General features: G+C 42.6%; 4 protein-coding genes across 4 annotated transcripts; 3 read left to right on the plus strand and 1 right to left on the minus strand.

The window, feature by feature from the left end:
* Nucleotides 1-312: 312 nt before the first annotated feature.
* On the minus strand, nt 313-4,288 carry LOC127782403 (uncharacterized). Its single transcript, XM_052309584.1, has 5 exons — nt 3,782-4,288; nt 2,561-3,013; nt 1,734-1,871; nt 986-1,225; nt 313-741 (listed from the first exon to the last, which is right to left on the minus strand). The coding sequence occupies exons 1-5, from the start codon at nt 4,208-4,210 to the stop codon at nt 628-630; spliced, it is 1,374 nt and encodes a 457-aa protein (XP_052165544.1). The 5' UTR covers nt 4,211-4,288; the 3' UTR covers nt 313-627.
* Nucleotides 4,289-7,189: 2,901 nt separating this feature from the next.
* On the plus strand, nt 7,190-9,846 carry LOC127782415 (uncharacterized). Its single transcript, XM_052309597.1, has 2 exons — nt 7,190-7,740; nt 9,279-9,846. Exons 1-2 carry the CDS (start codon nt 7,286-7,288, stop codon nt 9,589-9,591), a joined length of 768 nt encoding a protein of 255 aa, XP_052165557.1. The 5' UTR covers nt 7,190-7,285; the 3' UTR covers nt 9,592-9,846.
* A 1,272-nt stretch (nt 9,847-11,118) lies between these two features.
* On the plus strand, nt 11,119-12,721 carry LOC127782420 (heavy metal-associated isoprenylated plant protein 28-like). The gene is made up of 3 exons (XM_052309602.1): nt 11,119-11,231; nt 11,814-11,886; nt 12,175-12,721. Exons 1-3 carry the CDS (start codon nt 11,226-11,228, stop codon nt 12,369-12,371), a joined length of 276 nt encoding a protein of 91 aa, XP_052165562.1. The 5' UTR covers nt 11,119-11,225; the 3' UTR covers nt 12,372-12,721.
* Nucleotides 12,722-13,194: 473 nt separating this feature from the next.
* Nucleotides 13,195-16,592, plus strand: LOC127782414 (geranylgeranyl transferase type-2 subunit beta 1). The gene is made up of 9 exons (XM_052309595.1): nt 13,195-13,371; nt 13,446-13,599; nt 13,743-13,859; nt 14,733-14,799; nt 14,893-15,041; nt 15,519-15,652; nt 15,744-15,842; nt 15,972-16,047; nt 16,156-16,592. The coding sequence occupies exons 1-9, from the start codon at nt 13,309-13,311 to the stop codon at nt 16,254-16,256; spliced, it is 960 nt and encodes a 319-aa protein (XP_052165555.1). The 5' UTR covers nt 13,195-13,308; the 3' UTR covers nt 16,257-16,592.
* The last annotated feature ends 205 nt before the right edge of the window (nt 16,593-16,797 follow it).

Here is a 16,797-nt window from a genome sequence, read left to right on the forward strand (position 1 = left end):
AAAATGCTGCTAAATGCTGGTGTGAAAAGAGTGATGTGTGCTACCATGTTGTCCGTTGCTGCGTAGTGACATGAATATGTAAGACTGCAATTCTGTATCCATCCACCGGCGTATGGACAGGAAATTTTCAGCTGCCATTTTCATGAGCAGAGCTTTGTCGCAGTCACCAGTTTACAAAGCCGACGCAATCCGATCGGTTTTCGTGGTTTTTTCGACGTTCCGACGCGGCTCCAAATTAATTTTCGGTTGGAATTTCAGCGAGTTCCATGCGAATTTCAACACATTCCACAGGAGCAAAAGCAACTCCAGGCATAAACAAGTGCATTCTGACACAGCATGCATTGCATTGCGTGGGTTTACTTTTCTTATTCTTTTTACAGCAGTGAGCCAATGATGCATCAAGCAGCACCAGCAGTTGCGAAAAGCATACAGGTTAACTGCAAATGCAGGATCAATTTATTCTAAAATCTAAACAGGTTTCAATGAAAATTTACAACGATCGTGTTCGAAGTTTCGATTCCACCCTAGGAGCAGTAAGAAAACACAGTTGATTTGCCGAAACACGTTTCTGTGCTCCATCTGATTGCAAGAATTATGGCAGTATCAGGTTTTGCCTAAACATTTTCTTCATAGCTCTGCCCTGGATTCGTAGTCGACATTGCTGTCCTTAAGAGTGGCCAATGTCCTGATGATAGACTCGTATATCCCAATCCCTTTGAGGTACTCATCTTTGCTCAGAAACTGCAACATAATAAGTTATAGAGTCAACAATGTTGGTATTGGTATTTTTCTTGTTATCGTTGTGATTTCAATTGTGGAGTTGCCATTTGCCCACTAGATATCCATGTTTGTAAACATGATATTGTAAAGGGCAAAAGATAAATCACTCTGTTAACAAACAATATCCATCCATCTTTCAGCTCGAGAATTTCACGGGATAGAGATATGATATAAGAAATACAAAATGAAGATAAGTGATTCTAACCTCATTGTGATCATGGAGCAATATCGGTGTGTTTGTCATTGGAGAAAAACCAAATGCTGGTATCCCAAGCACCCGAAAGTAACGAGCATCAGTAGAGGCCGGGAATATTTCCGGCTTACCAAGTTTGCCACCGGCTCTCTTCACAGCCTCTTCAAATAGAGCCCACCATACATTTGAGCTATCAGCAGGGGTGACGGCTGGCTTGCCAAAGTTGTCAAGTACAGAGGTCTTTTGTTTGAACTGTCAAACAGACATCCAGAATATATATGATTATAGGCTTATCTAAGATACACTAAATTAAGAGCATGCCGTACATTTAGCAGATTGCATCATTAAAAAGAATAACAAATAAAGACTGCATGATGATAGGCTCCATTGTTTGGTCATCACAATGTAATGCTTGAACTTTAATTCACCCAAGCAAAGACACCCAAGTCGAAATCGTTAAAATAGTACACTGTCAAAAGAACAACAGTCCAATGAATTCTATGAAACAAAAACTGCATGAATGATCTTATTGTTTTACAATTATTCTGAAAAGTGTGTTGCCTAAATCCTTTGCTAATTGCAAGTCCATAAAAAATCAAATTAATATATGGATTTAAGTCCCAAAAAAGAATGTAAAGTGACATATATTTCAGGTAGCATATCCCATTTATTCCCCAATGACAACAAACAAGAAGTAACAAACATCACACGTTTAAGCATGCATTAGTTTCAAATCTTAGGCCTACCAAGAACATCATACCTCAAATGTCAAGTTGCGTGAAGAAGGTGCCCATTCTTCAGCAAGACGCTTCTCTAGAGCCTCGGTATGAACACTAGGAGGGAGTCGGATGTCTAGACCTATCTCTGCTTCAGATGGTTGTAGATTCATGACAAAACCCTGAAAAAGAGAAGTCAAGGAAAACTCATCAACTACAACCACTAAAACCCATAACATAAGCTAATAATTATAATGGATGAATCATACATAAAAGCATAAAATGGAAATGAACAATTCTACAACTCCAAGAATGGCTGGAAACAAAAGTCTAAGATTCAGAAGACGAGTGTGACTACAAACTCAATTTGTATTTCTGTTTTTACAGTCCTTATAGAACTGATACTGACTCAACCAACTAGCAACGAAACAAGGTAGTTGGATTAGATTAATGCTGGTGCAAAATTAAAATAGCAGCTAGTCACAAGCATGTTGAACTCTTTTTTTAGCAGGTGGGTTATTATTCCTTTATTGTATTTTTCTCATCTATAGGAGAGACAGAACCTGCAATACACAATAGATTCTTAATATCAATAACAAAAAAAAAACAATACAAACAACAGTAGAAAATATACAATCAGTAGTCAAGAAAAATACCAAATAAACAATTTATGGAATATGCCGTCTGGAAATGAGAGTCATGAATATGATAGGATACATCACACTAGGAAGTGAGGACGAGGTCAGTTATTCAAGATATTGATGTTTTGGACTGTTAATGGTGTATGGTAAAATATCAGGTTACACCTCACTTCCTAAAGGTAAAAACTACAACTTAGCGCATGAGTGGAAGGAAAAATGGAACAACTAACTGTTGGTGTCGGTGTGCCAGCCTTCAAGTATGCAAGATTCACTGATACAACATCCCCTTCAGCCTTTGCTCCGGACTTGACCAAATCAAACTGTGATGTTCTGAACCTCCTAATTGCTTCCACACTCTTCATCAAATTCTCCATTGCGCTACCATCATACAGCTTTGCACCATGCCCTGGGGCTCCTTTAGCTTTAATAGTAAGCCACCAAGGACTACGCTCCCCATAGAACACGCGGTACTCCTCCCCAGGTGATGCAAGCCCTTCATCGAGAACCAAACCTATATTCATGTCTTTGAACTCCTTTGATGCAACAAATGCTTCTATACCCTCATGCCCACCAATTTCTTCATCTGGAACAAATGTAAGATAGATATTCCGATCTGGGATAAAGCCTGCACTACGGAGACGGCGGATGGCTTCAAGGTACTGCATCCCCACGCACTTCATGTCCTGCAATAACCACCGAAAACATTAAAAGATATCTTAGATAAAATAAATAGCCATGCCTTGTATTAGCTTTCTGCACAGTCTAAGAGCTGGCATGAGAAATTTCACAGCAAAAATGCTCCGAATGTTACCTAATAGGATCATGCATGTCAAACCACTCAATCATTTCGATCAACTGAATGAAGCAAAATGGACTAATGGAATACAAGACAAAAACAACTAAATTTTAAGATGCTTTATTTTCTGAAAAATACCTGTCGGGAAAGTCCACATGGATATGCATATAGAACCATAAGTAGTGGCTTTCAGACACCGTATTGAAGGTTGTATCTTTAGTAAACTAGGTTCACAAAGTTGTATGCCCTTCACACTTCCACTTTAACTGGAGGTTACTAGGACACAGGGAGTATGGATATCAAGAACTTTAAACCGAAACTAGTGACTACAGCACCTATAAGAAATTCGAGCAACAAAAATCATCTGTGGGAAAAATCACTGGCAAAAGAATCACCTCTTGCTGATGACAGGCCAAGAATAACACACACCTACAGATGCATAGTTTGCTGCCTTTCGCAGGATACTGATGTATGGGGATAATTCCAGCCAAATAGCCCTAACTTAAATACGGATCAAACGAACTTATTGATGGAAAAACTAAAATCGCATAGCTCAAATGATTACAAGGAACATGCTGACCACATAGCTAGAGTTCACCAAACAACCAAAAATAGAGATTTTAAGCAATCTTGGAGACAAGAAATCGAATCTTGCCTGGGAGCCACGCGCGTAGATGCGGCCGGATGCCTCGTCGAGGGCGGCGGAGAAGGGCGGGTGGTCCCACTTGTGCGGCTCCGACGGCACGACGTCGGTGTGGGAGTTGAGGAGCAGCGAAGGGAGCGACGGGCGCCGCCCGGGCCACCGGAGCAGCAGCAGGGGCTTGCCGGCGACGAGCTCGAGCGTGCGCGCCTCGAGCCCCGCGGCGCCGGCCTGCCCCCGGAGGAACGCCACCGCCGCGGCGTAGTCCGGCGCCGGCTGCGCCGTGTCGATGCGGAGGTACTCCCGGAACCGGGAGACCACCGCCTCCTCCGCGTCCGACGACGAGATGGCTGGCACGGGGAGGACGAGGAGGAGACCGAGGAGAAGGCTGGCGGCGGCGGCGGCCATGGGAGACGCCTGCGTCGAGCTCTTCTTGCTCGCCATTGCGAGCAGGTGAGATGAGAAGCGAGAGCCGTGGGCTCGTGGCGGCGGCCGCGGAGGGAGGGGCTTTGCAGCTCGTGGCGGGGCCCGAGAGGCCGATGCCCATACAATTGTTTTTCCTTTTTTCTCTTTTCTTTAGGAGGACACTCCAAATCAAACATCCGATTGCTTCTTTAAAAAATCGAATGGTCCTGTGTTCCGGATGATCACCGGTGAAACATTGAGTTCTACATAGTGAAAAAATCGGTCACTAAAACATTTAAAATTATTTGGAACATAGTAGAAACACGTTGAAACATTGAGTGTTAATGGATTGAGGGCTCCATCGTTTGGCTTTTTTTCGTAATAAGCCAAAACGGCTTATTAGATAATAAAGATGAATTGTAGGTAAAACTTTTATGTATGTGTACTCGGTGACTTAAAAGCCAATGCTGAAAAAGGAACTACGTTGAAAGTATCTCAAAAAATGTTAAAATTAAGTTTGAAAATTCAAATTTGGTTTTTTTTTTCTTTGACTGAATAGGCCATCCGATGAGAGCCTGAAATATTTGTTATAGTTTCATCGGAATATGATCACGTGATATATTTTTTTAATTTAATTATAATGAATACAACAGTGTGATTGGATCATAAATTAGATAAGTAGTTTAGGAAAAATATTCGTTTTGAAGATCGATAAATGCATGCATAGAGAATATTGTTCGTAGGTGCACTTAGTTGCGTGATTTTTGTGAAACACGTTGAAATATATCACTATCGCGTATGAAAAATTAAGTTTTAACGGTTTAAAACACATGTTTTTTTTATCAAAATATAATCATATGATATCTTGTTATAAAGATTTAATTACAACGAATATAACAATGTGATCGGGTCATACAACGGATAAGTAGTTTAGGAGGGAAAAATATTTAAATAAAGAAAAAAAAGAGAAGAAACTAGTAGCTACTCCCTCTGTGCCACAAAGGCTCCATTTTTCAGTTTTTGATACAAAGTCTACTCTTCATCTTATTTAAAAATATTTTATTATTGTGTGTGGCTAACTTTTTTAAATTTGTTTATAATTTTTTTAAATAAAACGAATGATCAAACGTTTTAAAAATAAAATATTAGTGGGACGAAGGGAATAGCTGTGTAGTCTACTGCGTCAGGGGCTCAGGGCGTCTGGTTTTTATCCTGTGCCGATCGCAAGTGTTCTCTTTTTCTTTTTCACTTTTGAAGATTTGGTATGGTTGTACACTTCCCAGATGATTAAAACTGCAGTCCTGAGTTCAAGCCAATGATTTTTTCGTGCGAAATTCAAGTGAAAAAACTGAATTTGATTTTAAAGATCGAAGCATGAACGTGACCCTGACCCATGTCCATTGCTTGTCGACACGATAATCTGCAAGCCAAAACATGTACCAAAAGAGCTCGAGACCTGGCCGCCTTTGCCCGTCCTCTCGGGATTCGGCGCCGCCACGCCACGCACGCTGATGCCGCGGCCACTGCACACCGCGCCCGGTCTCGTCCCGTCTCACCAGCAGCGGCATCACGCGCACTCGGCGAGACGCGCCCCGCCCACGGCGGCGACAACCGCAGCGCGAGCCGCAAGCGCAGGCCAAAGAAACGCACGCGCGCGCGCGGTAGGCAGCGGCAGCGGCAACGCGCCGTGCGCGCGCGCGTGCGTGCGGCGTTGCGGGAGGAGGCGTCAGCGGCTGCCTGCTCGGGCGGCGTCGCATCGCATGCCAGCGTCGCAGTTGGTTGATGCGATGCTCACGCACGCCCACGCCAACGCCAACGCCAACGCCACCGCCACCGAGTTGGCCGCTCTTGCGTCGACGCCGCGGCTACGGCCACGCGAGCGCCGCCGACTTCCTACTTCCCGGGGCCGTTTCACTGACAGGTGGGGCATCTCATTAAAAGGATGGTTTTAAAGAATTTGTGGCCAAGATAGGAGGTTTTGGGATATCCTAATATCCTATACATGGTTTGTTTTTAAGGTGATTTATTATGGTAGATTTGAATATCTACAAGATATTTTTATTAAGGTGATTCTAAATATGTACCAGATTTGCTTTGAGACAGTTATTGTAGGAGATAATATTGGAGTTATGAAAAATTTGGATACATATGAATTCCACGCGTTTGCTAACGTGGTATTTATCTTGGTGGCTTACATATCACTACTCTGTATGCCAATGTCTATTTTATTCACAAAAGGACACTAGCATAAATTTATTGAATTTATTTTTCCACACAATATTTATTGAATTATTGCTTTTATGTATAAAGATGACGTTTTCATATCAATGAATGCATACAGAAGATATATTTCATTAAACATCTAGCTCATACAGGGTCTGTTCCACCGTGCGTCACCGTAGAACGGCTTCTCTCTGATGATGATCGAGAATCGTATATTGACTAGATACGCACCGTTTGTTTCGTAGGACGGCAGCATACGACACATTGAATTGCATTGTTTGGATAAGAAAAATCTTCCTAATTCAATATAACCACACAAAGCGACTACTTCACGCGACTATTTTATACGCAAAACTTAACGGTTCTACTTATGGCGGCTAGACAACGTGCATTGAATTTCTATATTCACACAAGGAAACTCTTTCCGTTTTAGCATGTCGGCGTAAAGCGTACATAGCTCTCATTGAATTCACGTCTCAAACTCGACCACTATTATCCACCATTGCGCGGGAATTCACAATTCAAACTAACCACTTTGTATACAAATAAATAGTCGTAGCCCCACATGTCAGTGTCACTATTAGAGAAAGTTTTACACCTCCTCTTCCAATTTCCGGGTGCAGAGAGCGTTTATCACGGCCCTGAACCCTCCAAAAATATTTGCCGAGCAGAGAGAATCCCAATGCATCTCCCTCTCTCATCTCTCACGACGCCCACCTTTCGCTGCTCCCTCTCCTAATTTAATTTTTTTTCCCCAAAATCTTCTCTTTTTAATTTTTTTTTGATTCAAATAATCTCAAGAGAAGTCTTCATCGCGAACATAAATAAAACGCGAGGTGTGGGTGACGCGTCCATCCACCGAGATAAACCCCAAGAGAAACCTCTCCTCCCATGGCGGCGATGGGCGGCGGCGCGGGAGGAGGAGGAAGGGGGCCACGGGACATGAGGCTGACGATGCAGGAGGCTGCCAAGAAGCTGTCCCTGTGGGACTCGGCCACGTTCCGCCCAATCCTCACCCACGTCGAGCTCGAGCCCATCCTCGCCGCCGCCGGGTTCGTCGCGCTGCCCACGCCGCCGCCACCGACGACGACGCAGGGCGGCGGCGCGGCGGGCGCGGGGCAGCCGGTGGCGTGGAGGGAGTACGCGTTCATCGGGGTCGCGGCGGCGGGGCGGCGGCGGCGGAGCGGCAATGCGGCGGTGGCGGCCGGCGTGGGGTGGCTCGGCCCGCGGCCGCGGCTGCCGTGCCCGCGCGTCGACGCGCTCCACCTCCGCACGTACCAGGCGTTCCTCGGCGCCGTCGAGTTCTACCTCGGCGCCCTCCGCGTGGCCAGCCTCTTCCACGTCAGGTCAGTCCCCTCCTCCTCCTCCCCCCGCCATGGCCGGATTCTTCTCCTCTTTTTTTTGTTTCTTTCTTGTTTTTTTCTACCAACTTTTTAGCCTGTTGCTGTTGCACGCTTGTTGCATCGTCCACGTAGACATTGTCATCTCAATCCCATCCAATTCAACTCAAAATACAAAAGGAAACTAATATTATATGAACTTTTTTATGAAATTTTCTTCGTCGAGAATTTAAAAAGAAACTAATATTATATGAATCTTCTTTATGTAATTTTCTCTCCGTTGAGAATTTAAAAATAAACTAATATTATATGAACCTTTTTGATGAAATTTTCTCCGTTGAGAATTTCCCGCTGTAATGAATCGGATGGATTGTTTAGCGTGTGATTAGTGATATTGATATTAGGATGGGAAAGGTTGATTAGGTGAACGCTAATCTCGTGTTAGGTGTGTCTCTGACGCTTTTTGGTGCGGTTTCGCTAGAAAATCGATCGGTGTATACATCGTGATCGCTTTCTTGAACTTCAGCTATTATTAGCGTGTGATTTTTTTTGTGTGATTTTGATGACGGCTTTGGTTTGTCACATCGAAGCTGATCCTGCTATTAATCTCGCTAGTGTGGATAATTAATTATCCAGGATATGATGATAGATACTGCTGCATAAAAAGGCTGAGAAGCTAACTCGTTTTTCAGATGAAGGAAACGTTAAGTCATGCTTTGGTTAAAGCCTTGTAGCCTTTTTAATTTGGTGCCTTGTGTTATTGAAAAAGTCGTGATAAATTTCTGTTCGTCATGCGAAAGAGAGAGATATCATGAGCAAGTACAAGTACAGCTGGTAAAAAATCGTTCCAAAAATCTTCACTTGCAAAAAAATATTCGGAAAAAAAGGTAAAAGAGGGAGATATCATAACCAAGTACAAGTACAGCTGGTAAAAATCGTTCCAAAAATCTTCGCTTGCAAAAAATATTCGGAAAAAAAAAAGGTAAAGAAGGCATTAGTTGTGGTGAGGTAGTTGGGCTTTTTTCTTGAGAGGCCCAGCCACATTCAACGATAAAAAGGCCAGCCCAAATACTGACTAGCCTAAACATCGGGTCCAATCATAATGAGCAACTGATTGTTAGTGTTAGAGGATGAAAACGGTTGGAAACGATATCATTTTTTTATTTTTTTTAAATGATTGAAAATTTTTATACTTACTAATTTGTTTATTTAGTTTCAACTTTAATGCGACGCTGATAAAAATTAGAAAAACTAAATTTTAGAAACGGTAATAGTCGGTATAGATATCATTCTTAGATTAGTTTTGCAAAAAGGAAACGATACGATCGGGAAATTTCCATACTGTTTTCACCCCTTGATTGATTGTACCTGTAATTGTTAGATCAAATCCTTGAAAACCAATTCAGTGAACTTTTGACACGATTTTATGATTCGTCTTTGGAGATAAGAAACGATTTGATATTGATGAATCCCTCCATTTAATTGATTTCTTGATCCTTCTTTCCTTCTTCTTCTCTTCTTGATCATCGTGAAATCGAAATCAGGTGCATGCCGGTGACGACGGCGCAGGACAGGGTGTTCGACAAGGTGTTCCGGGTGATGCGAAGCCACGGAGTGGAGGACGACGGCCTCATCGTCTACCGCGACGGCACCCTCGACGACGCCACCTACGCCGTCTGCAGCGAGCACAGCCCGGTGCAGGACGTCGGCTACCACGTCATCCCGGGGAACACCTGCGTCGAGCTCGGCTACCTCAAGTCCGGCAGGATCGCCGGCAACTGCGACGAGGAGACCTGCTGCAGAGGCGGCGCCGCCGCCGCCGACATCGCTCGTGCCAGGAAGCTAGAGCCGCAGTAGCTGCGCCAGCTGCTTTAATTTGATGCAGAGATCAGGAAGGTGCTTAGTCAGTGATGACTTTGGTTAATCAGTGAGCTAGACTTCAGGTGATATTGTGGTGGTGGTAGCAGTTGATTTATTCGTGATTTCTCGAGGTTTTGCATGTACAATCGATCTGTTGCATGTGGTGGATGCATGGGCAGTAAGTTTTGCCAGGATAAGTTGGAGTAAATGTTTGTAGCTGGAATTTTGGATTAATAATGCCAGAAATTAATATAGAAAGATAGTTTATATATCATAAATATTGAGTTTTCCTTTCGTCCTCTCTTATAGGTTTTACAAGATATATACGCTGGTAGTGTGATACTACCCGTAGAGATCGCCATAACACCATTCACTTGTTCATATTGTTAATCGGGTCTCATGATTAACATTACAAATAAATGTCTATATACCTGGTAAATACTCCCTCCGTTTCATATTGTAAGACTTTATAGCATTTTTCATATTTATACAGATGTTGTCTAGATTCATTAACATCTATATGAATATAGACAATGCTAAAAAGTTTTACATTATGAAACGGAGAAAGTACCTCCTAAGAACAAAATATGCACAATTCTTGTAATTACTGTAGGTGGCAATCATCACAAGACTTTTTTTTTTCATTCATTATTGAGTTAGGATCCATCAGTAGTTGTTTGCTGTCTCTAGAATCAACTGCGAGAAAAAGAAACATGTAGAATAATGCATGTGAGATGGATACGTGGTGAAGCCAAGCCAAGAATACCAAACTTGCACCATGGTCCATTTGCTGTCTTAGCTCCATGATGCTCTTTTCTTCTTCTCCTCATGCATTTCGTCTTTAACCTTTTGCGCTTTTGCTCTTTTTGTAACCATTTGGTCCTGTAGATCTCCAGACATTCCAAACTGTATTCCTTGCCTCCTCACACAGCTCCTACCCGGCCCCACCAGTCAGATACTCAGAGTAGTAGTAGGAGTATACCTCCAAAAGCAAGCTTGGACTCGTCAATGGAGGTACGTCCATGTCACCATGGACAATGCAGGATCCTCTACGACCAATCGCAGCAGTAGCTCAGCAACTTTGTCTGAAGACTGAAGTGTATTCTTGTAGCATATGACACTGAAACTCTGAAGAAAGAGAGAGAGAGATGCATGTGTGGCAGCATGTCTCCTGCATGCAGTCGATCGAGTCTCTGAAATCAACCTCTCATTGCGTGCCCATGAGCTAGCCATGCATTCGCCATTGAGAAGTGAGCTTGAGGACGAAGAAGAAGAAGTAAACTACTCTAGGGTTCACTCATCTCCATGTAGACCTAGATCACCTTTGGAAAAGTAGAGAGAGATCGCCACCATTTCATAGGTAGGCCATAGATTAGCTCCAAGCACCAGGAATCTCTTGAAACACCGTCTTTAACCTTTCCCATTCATCACATCCTGCCGGTGCCTCTTTTGTGCCTTTGTTGCTACGCCTTATAGCTTCTTCTCGTGGGTCTTTCTCTCTTCTGCTATAAGAGCCCTGCGCCGTCCTCATCATCATTCTCCCTCTAATTCGATCTTCTTCTTCTTCTTCTTCCTCCGCACCGTCGCGCCGATCGAGGAACCGACAATTGTGTAAGATCGATTGTTCATCCATGGAGGTTAGTTTTTGCTTGTTGAAAATCCATCCATGCATGGTCTGAATGTGTGTTATTTGTTTGAGAATGCTTTAATGTTTAGTTGATAATTCAGTCAGGTTCATAGCCTTATCATAGCTAGCTAGGTACGGTTGTTGTCTCTCTTGAGAATGATGCATGCCATCATATAGTGAGCTTCTGCTTGTCGATCTGCATGATGAAATGATATGAAATATCGTGTGCATCTGCATGTACCTTTTAATCATCATCTGTCCTTGTACTGTACATTGCAGAAATCAGAAACATTTCAGACAGAAAAGTAGAATAGCAGCATGTAGAACTGTACATTGCACTCAAATGATCAGAACCATATTTAATCTGTTACTGTATCTATCCTACCCCATCTTACAGTAACAATACACAGTATACACATGAAAAAGACAACTACAACTTCTCTGATCTGTTTCAATAATATCTCCTACATGCAAAAATAAATAAAAAAAGAATGTGAATTAATTCTTGGATATTACTGCCTCTTGCATGATCAATGGATGTGATGCAAACTTAATTATACTGATGATTAATTAGTTTTTGCCATGCGTGCAGAGCACCGAGCTGAAAGTGGAGATGGTGGCACTGCATGAGAAGAGGGTACGAAAATGCCTGTCCAAAGTGAAAGGTAAAAAAACCAGAAGAGAAAAAAAAAACTAAAGACCAGCATCCAGCAGCCAGATGTAGCTAGCTAGCAAGGCTAGCCCCCCCAGAAACCTCATCTTTGTCTCTGCATTTCGCTGTAGCCATGTCGCAGATCTCTTCCTCTCTCTTTCTCCCTTTCTTTCTTTCCCAAAGCCATGAATGAATGAATGAATAAATATGAATGGTCTTAACCTAGCTCGATCATTGCCTGTGGCTGCAATGATGGGAATGTCTGAACTCTGAAGAATGCATGTCTGAACAATGTGTGCAGGGGTGGAGAGGGTGGAGGTGGAGGGGAGCCTGCAGAAGGTGGTGGTGACCGGGTACGCGAACCGGAGCAAGATCCTCAAGGCGCTCAGGAGGGTGGGGCTCAGGGCGGAGCCATGGTCGCCGAGGAACGAGCTGCTCAGCGCCTACGCCGCCGGCAGCCTCATGGCGGCCAACAACTACTACCACACCTTCTTCTGAGCTACTGATATCCAAAGCCACCGGCGGCGAGTCGGCGACTGAACCTAGCTTGCCTGACTGTGCTGGGATAATGCTGCGTAGTTTACCTTAGATATGTAGTGATCTCCACTTCGATCTTCTTCCATTGGTGTACATGATCTCGATCGCAGTTGCTAGCTTTTTGTTTTTCTCCTTTGGTTTGGGGAGGTGAAATGGTGAGGCATGCAGATGTAAAATGTTCTGCAGGCAAAAAGATTTGTTAAGTTTGTGGCATCAAGGGAAACAAATTAATGCTTCATCTATAAAAAAAACAACCAAATGCTTGATTTGATTTGTTGTTAAGAACCTGAAAAACACGTGAGACTTTAAATGCACCGAATTTTAGCCATCTACTCCATCTGATTATTTTTAATGTATGATGTTGTTGAATTTTAGACATAATTTTGATTGTTTAAATCATTCTTTTTCAAATTTAGAAATATAGGAGTATTACTCATGTTCAAAGTATCTTTAATGATAAAACAAACCAGAACAAAATGAATGATAATTATGTAAGAAAAATATAATACAAATAATCAAACGTAAACCAAAAGGTTAAAAATTTCATACATTAAGAAGAAACGGAAGAGGCAGAAAGTTAGAATGATGATCAGATTAATTTTGCATAGAGTTTATTAAACTATAGAGAAAAAAATAATTTTCTATTAATTGGGAAAAAATATTCTCATATGTTCCAAACAAGGTGCTCTCCTTATCAAGCAGTTGGGCCTCGGGCGCAGATAGCACGGAAAAGTTGAGGCCCATTTCCGGCCCATCTTATCCCACCATTTCGCTTACTTTTCCGCGGCCCAACCAATCACCCACCGGCCGCCGCCGCCGTCGTTCGCGACACCGCTCTCCTCGCCGTCGCCGCCTCCGCCGCCGCCCTCGCGAAGCTTCTGGTCCAGCCGGCGCAGCCATGGGGGATGGAGGGGAGCTGGCGGCGGAGAAGCACGTCCGCTACATCGTCACCGTGGAGAAGGTAGGCCGCCTCTCGCTCTGCTCGATGCAGCGGCTGATTCTGATTGGATGGTCTTCGCTGCTGCTGTGATGCAGAGGAAGGACTCGTTCGAGTCGCTGGTGATGGAGCACATCCGGCTCAACGGCGCGTACTGGGGCCTCACCACGCTCGACCTCCTCCACAAGCTCCGCGCCGTGGAAGCCGACGAGGTCATCGAGTGGATCATGTCCTGCTACCACCCGGAATCCGGTACCACGAGAAGGAGGGGGTGGAATTGATTGATTGATTGATTGATTGTTGTTGGTGGTGGTGGTCTTTGGATCCTTGAGAGGAGATGTGTGTTCTTGACTTGATCTGTGCGTTTGGTTCATCTTCGGATTTGGGTGTTGCAGGTGGATTCGGGGGAAACGTTGGGCACGACGCGCATGTCCTCTACACGCTCAGCGCCGTGCAGGTCCTGTGCCTCTTTGATCGGCTTGACGCTCTCGATGTCAATAAGGTTGCTGATTGTATCCTTCACTACTAGATCTTGAGTGAGGTTCATCATGCTTGTGCAAACATTAGGTTATCAATGTCCAAATGAATCTAGTCAATCCTGCAACTTTACTTTGAGGCTGACTGTTTTGCATGAATTCGCAAGTTTGGATAGTACGAAAGGTGTAGCTTAAGGATGCTATGCATTCAGTTTTCTTAATAATGGGAAAATTCATCCCTCATTCAGTGACAATAGATTTTGCTTAAGAGAAGTGTACGCTCGCGTCACAGAAGTATTTATTGTCCTCTAGATCCTCACTAACCAGTAAGTACAGGATAGCAAGTTTGTAGACTGCACTAGTACTAATGTGCTGCAGTATGTGTGAATATTCTACTTAGAGGATAATAGATGATATGGCACGATTAAATTGGATTGTGTTAACTCGCTTTACTGCCTGAACCAAGATCCATGAGACTGATCCAAAAAACGAAATCAGAATGCGAAAGACCAAGATATCGTGATGGCGGAAATATATCTCCTTGCATCATGCTTTTGTGGTTTTGCCTATAAATCTGTCACTAAGTTATCAATCTATTTTTGCTTCTCATAAGAAACAGTGTATTTCAGCTGCTAACCTGTTGATCCTGAAATCAGCTTACTGTCAGACTTGATGAGAGTATCAGCTATACTTCAAAGTAAAATACAGTGTATAGCCTAGTTCCCTCTGTCTTGGATATTTCATTCCTGCATCGACTTACTTGTTCCCTTACCACATACAATGAATTGTGGCATGTTATCCAATATGAAATTGAGGATTGCACAGTCCTGTAGTTTGTTATGTAAATTGGACTACTGCATCCTCAGCTTGAGATCTGGTTCCCTTTTTTTCCTATTTAAATCATGTCAGACATTGCTGGGCTTCAAAATGAAGATGGATCATTTTCTGGTGATATTTGGGGTGAAGTGGACACTAGGTAAAATCCTTTTGATATCCCATCTCTGTGCTCTGAACTTTCAACACAACTTTTGTATGATCTACTAATGCAAGCCTAACCTATTGTTTGTAGATTCTCATACATTGCAATATGCACCCTCTCTTTGCTGCATCGGCTGGAAAAAATTAATGTGCAAAAAGCTGTTGATTATATTGTAAGCTGTAAGAACTTGGATGGTGGATTTGGAGCTATGCCAGGAGGTGAATCACACGCTGGGCAGAGTATGTCTTTTCTTGTTTGCTATATGTCCTGTTTTTTATGGTACCTAAGTAGAACTAGAAGTTAATTGATGCTTTAGGATGATTATATAATATCAAGAAAGATCATCTATATTCCCACCAATATTATAAAAGAACAGCAAGAATGGTATTGCTAATTCTGGAATGCACGGTCTATGAAATATTTCTGGGTTTCAGTTAGCACTAAAATTAAGTTATCACAAATGTATATTACTATAAGCAGTTCGTTCAGAAAAATATGAAGTTTACTGTTATAACTTGTTAACTTGCTAATCCTATATTTTTTTTGTGAAATTTCAATTGACATGCCATAACATTGTCTTAAATTTAGTTATTCCTATAATGATCTGAAATTTGCATTTCCTGACAAGGTTGCCCTAAACCCATTTTATTTTATGAGTGCTATCACTTCATAGTTGTCAGACAACCTGAATGTCATGGATATATATTTTCATGCAGTATTTTGTTGTGTTGGCGCTCTCGCAATCACTGGCTCGTTGCATCACATTGATAGAGATCTCCTTGGATGGTGGCTTTGTGAGCGTCAGTGCAAAGAGGGAGGGCTCAATGGACGGCCTGAGAAACTTGCTGATGTGAGATTGACTGCCCGTTTTTCAGAGTGTGCCTGTCTTTATTCCTCATTATATCATGGCACTATAGATTTGACTGAACTGCTACCTCTAGGTGTGCTACTCCTGGTGGGTGCTCTCAAGCTTGATAATGATTGATAGAGTGCACTGGATTGACAAGGACAAACTTGCAAAATTCATACTAAATTGCCAGGTACATGCTTGAAATCTTGCATCTGATATTTGTGTAACCATGTGTCCATTAATCAAATAAAAATATCTGTCTCCTGTTCCCAGTCTTTCCATTTACATTTTTTAAATATATAATCTTGTTCATTGGTAGGACAAGGAAAATGGTGGAATTTCAGATAGACCAGATAATGCGGTAGATATCTACCACACATACTTTGGAGTTGCAGGTGTTTATATTTCTAACCGCAGTTCTTATCATAGCGATATATTATAGTGCGTGAATAAATTGAAACTATAGTCCCTTAGCGGATTCAGTTGGCCCTTTTTGCAAGCAGGGCTTTCACTGATGGAGTACCCTGGAGTGAAACCCATGGACCCTGCCTACGCGCTGCCGCTGGATGTTGTCAACCGGATTTTCTTGAGAAAAGAACATTAGCATCTGCACGCTCCACAGATCATGCTGTGTAACATGGATAGGAACACGTGGTTTACTTGAAAAATCTGAAAATCATCCCCATGGAAGAACGAATGCAGCATCAAATTCAAGTGGTAACTAGAATATGTTGTCAGGATATCGCAACCAAGCTTTCTTGAGAGTTGAGAGTCAACACCGACTTCACACTCAACAGCATGCTTGTACTAACTGAAGTTGTACTGTTCTACGCAACGGCAAGCAATATTTTTTTTGTTTATTAATTTTGAGACCGCGCGGTAAACAATTCTCTTGTAGTTGTATATTTCAATAAAATGTTTTTGCTGGAGCATTACCCAATTGATGTACTAATCCGGATTAATTAACCCCTTTTTTAAGAAAAAAAATCAAGCACAGGTTTCATTTTGCTAGTTGATGAGATTCTTGAGATGCTTCCGGTCCGGGCATTGCATTGATTGCACAAATAGCAAATTAGATCATTGAGCTATGTGCTTTGTTGAATCCGAAATATACTGTCAATAGGTAAATGTTAACGTTTGGTGCC

This window comes from Oryza glaberrima, chromosome 8 (assembly GCF_000147395.1).
Source record: "Oryza glaberrima chromosome 8, OglaRS2, whole genome shotgun sequence".
NCBI classification, from domain to species: domain Eukaryota; kingdom Viridiplantae; phylum Streptophyta; class Magnoliopsida; order Poales; family Poaceae; genus Oryza; species Oryza glaberrima.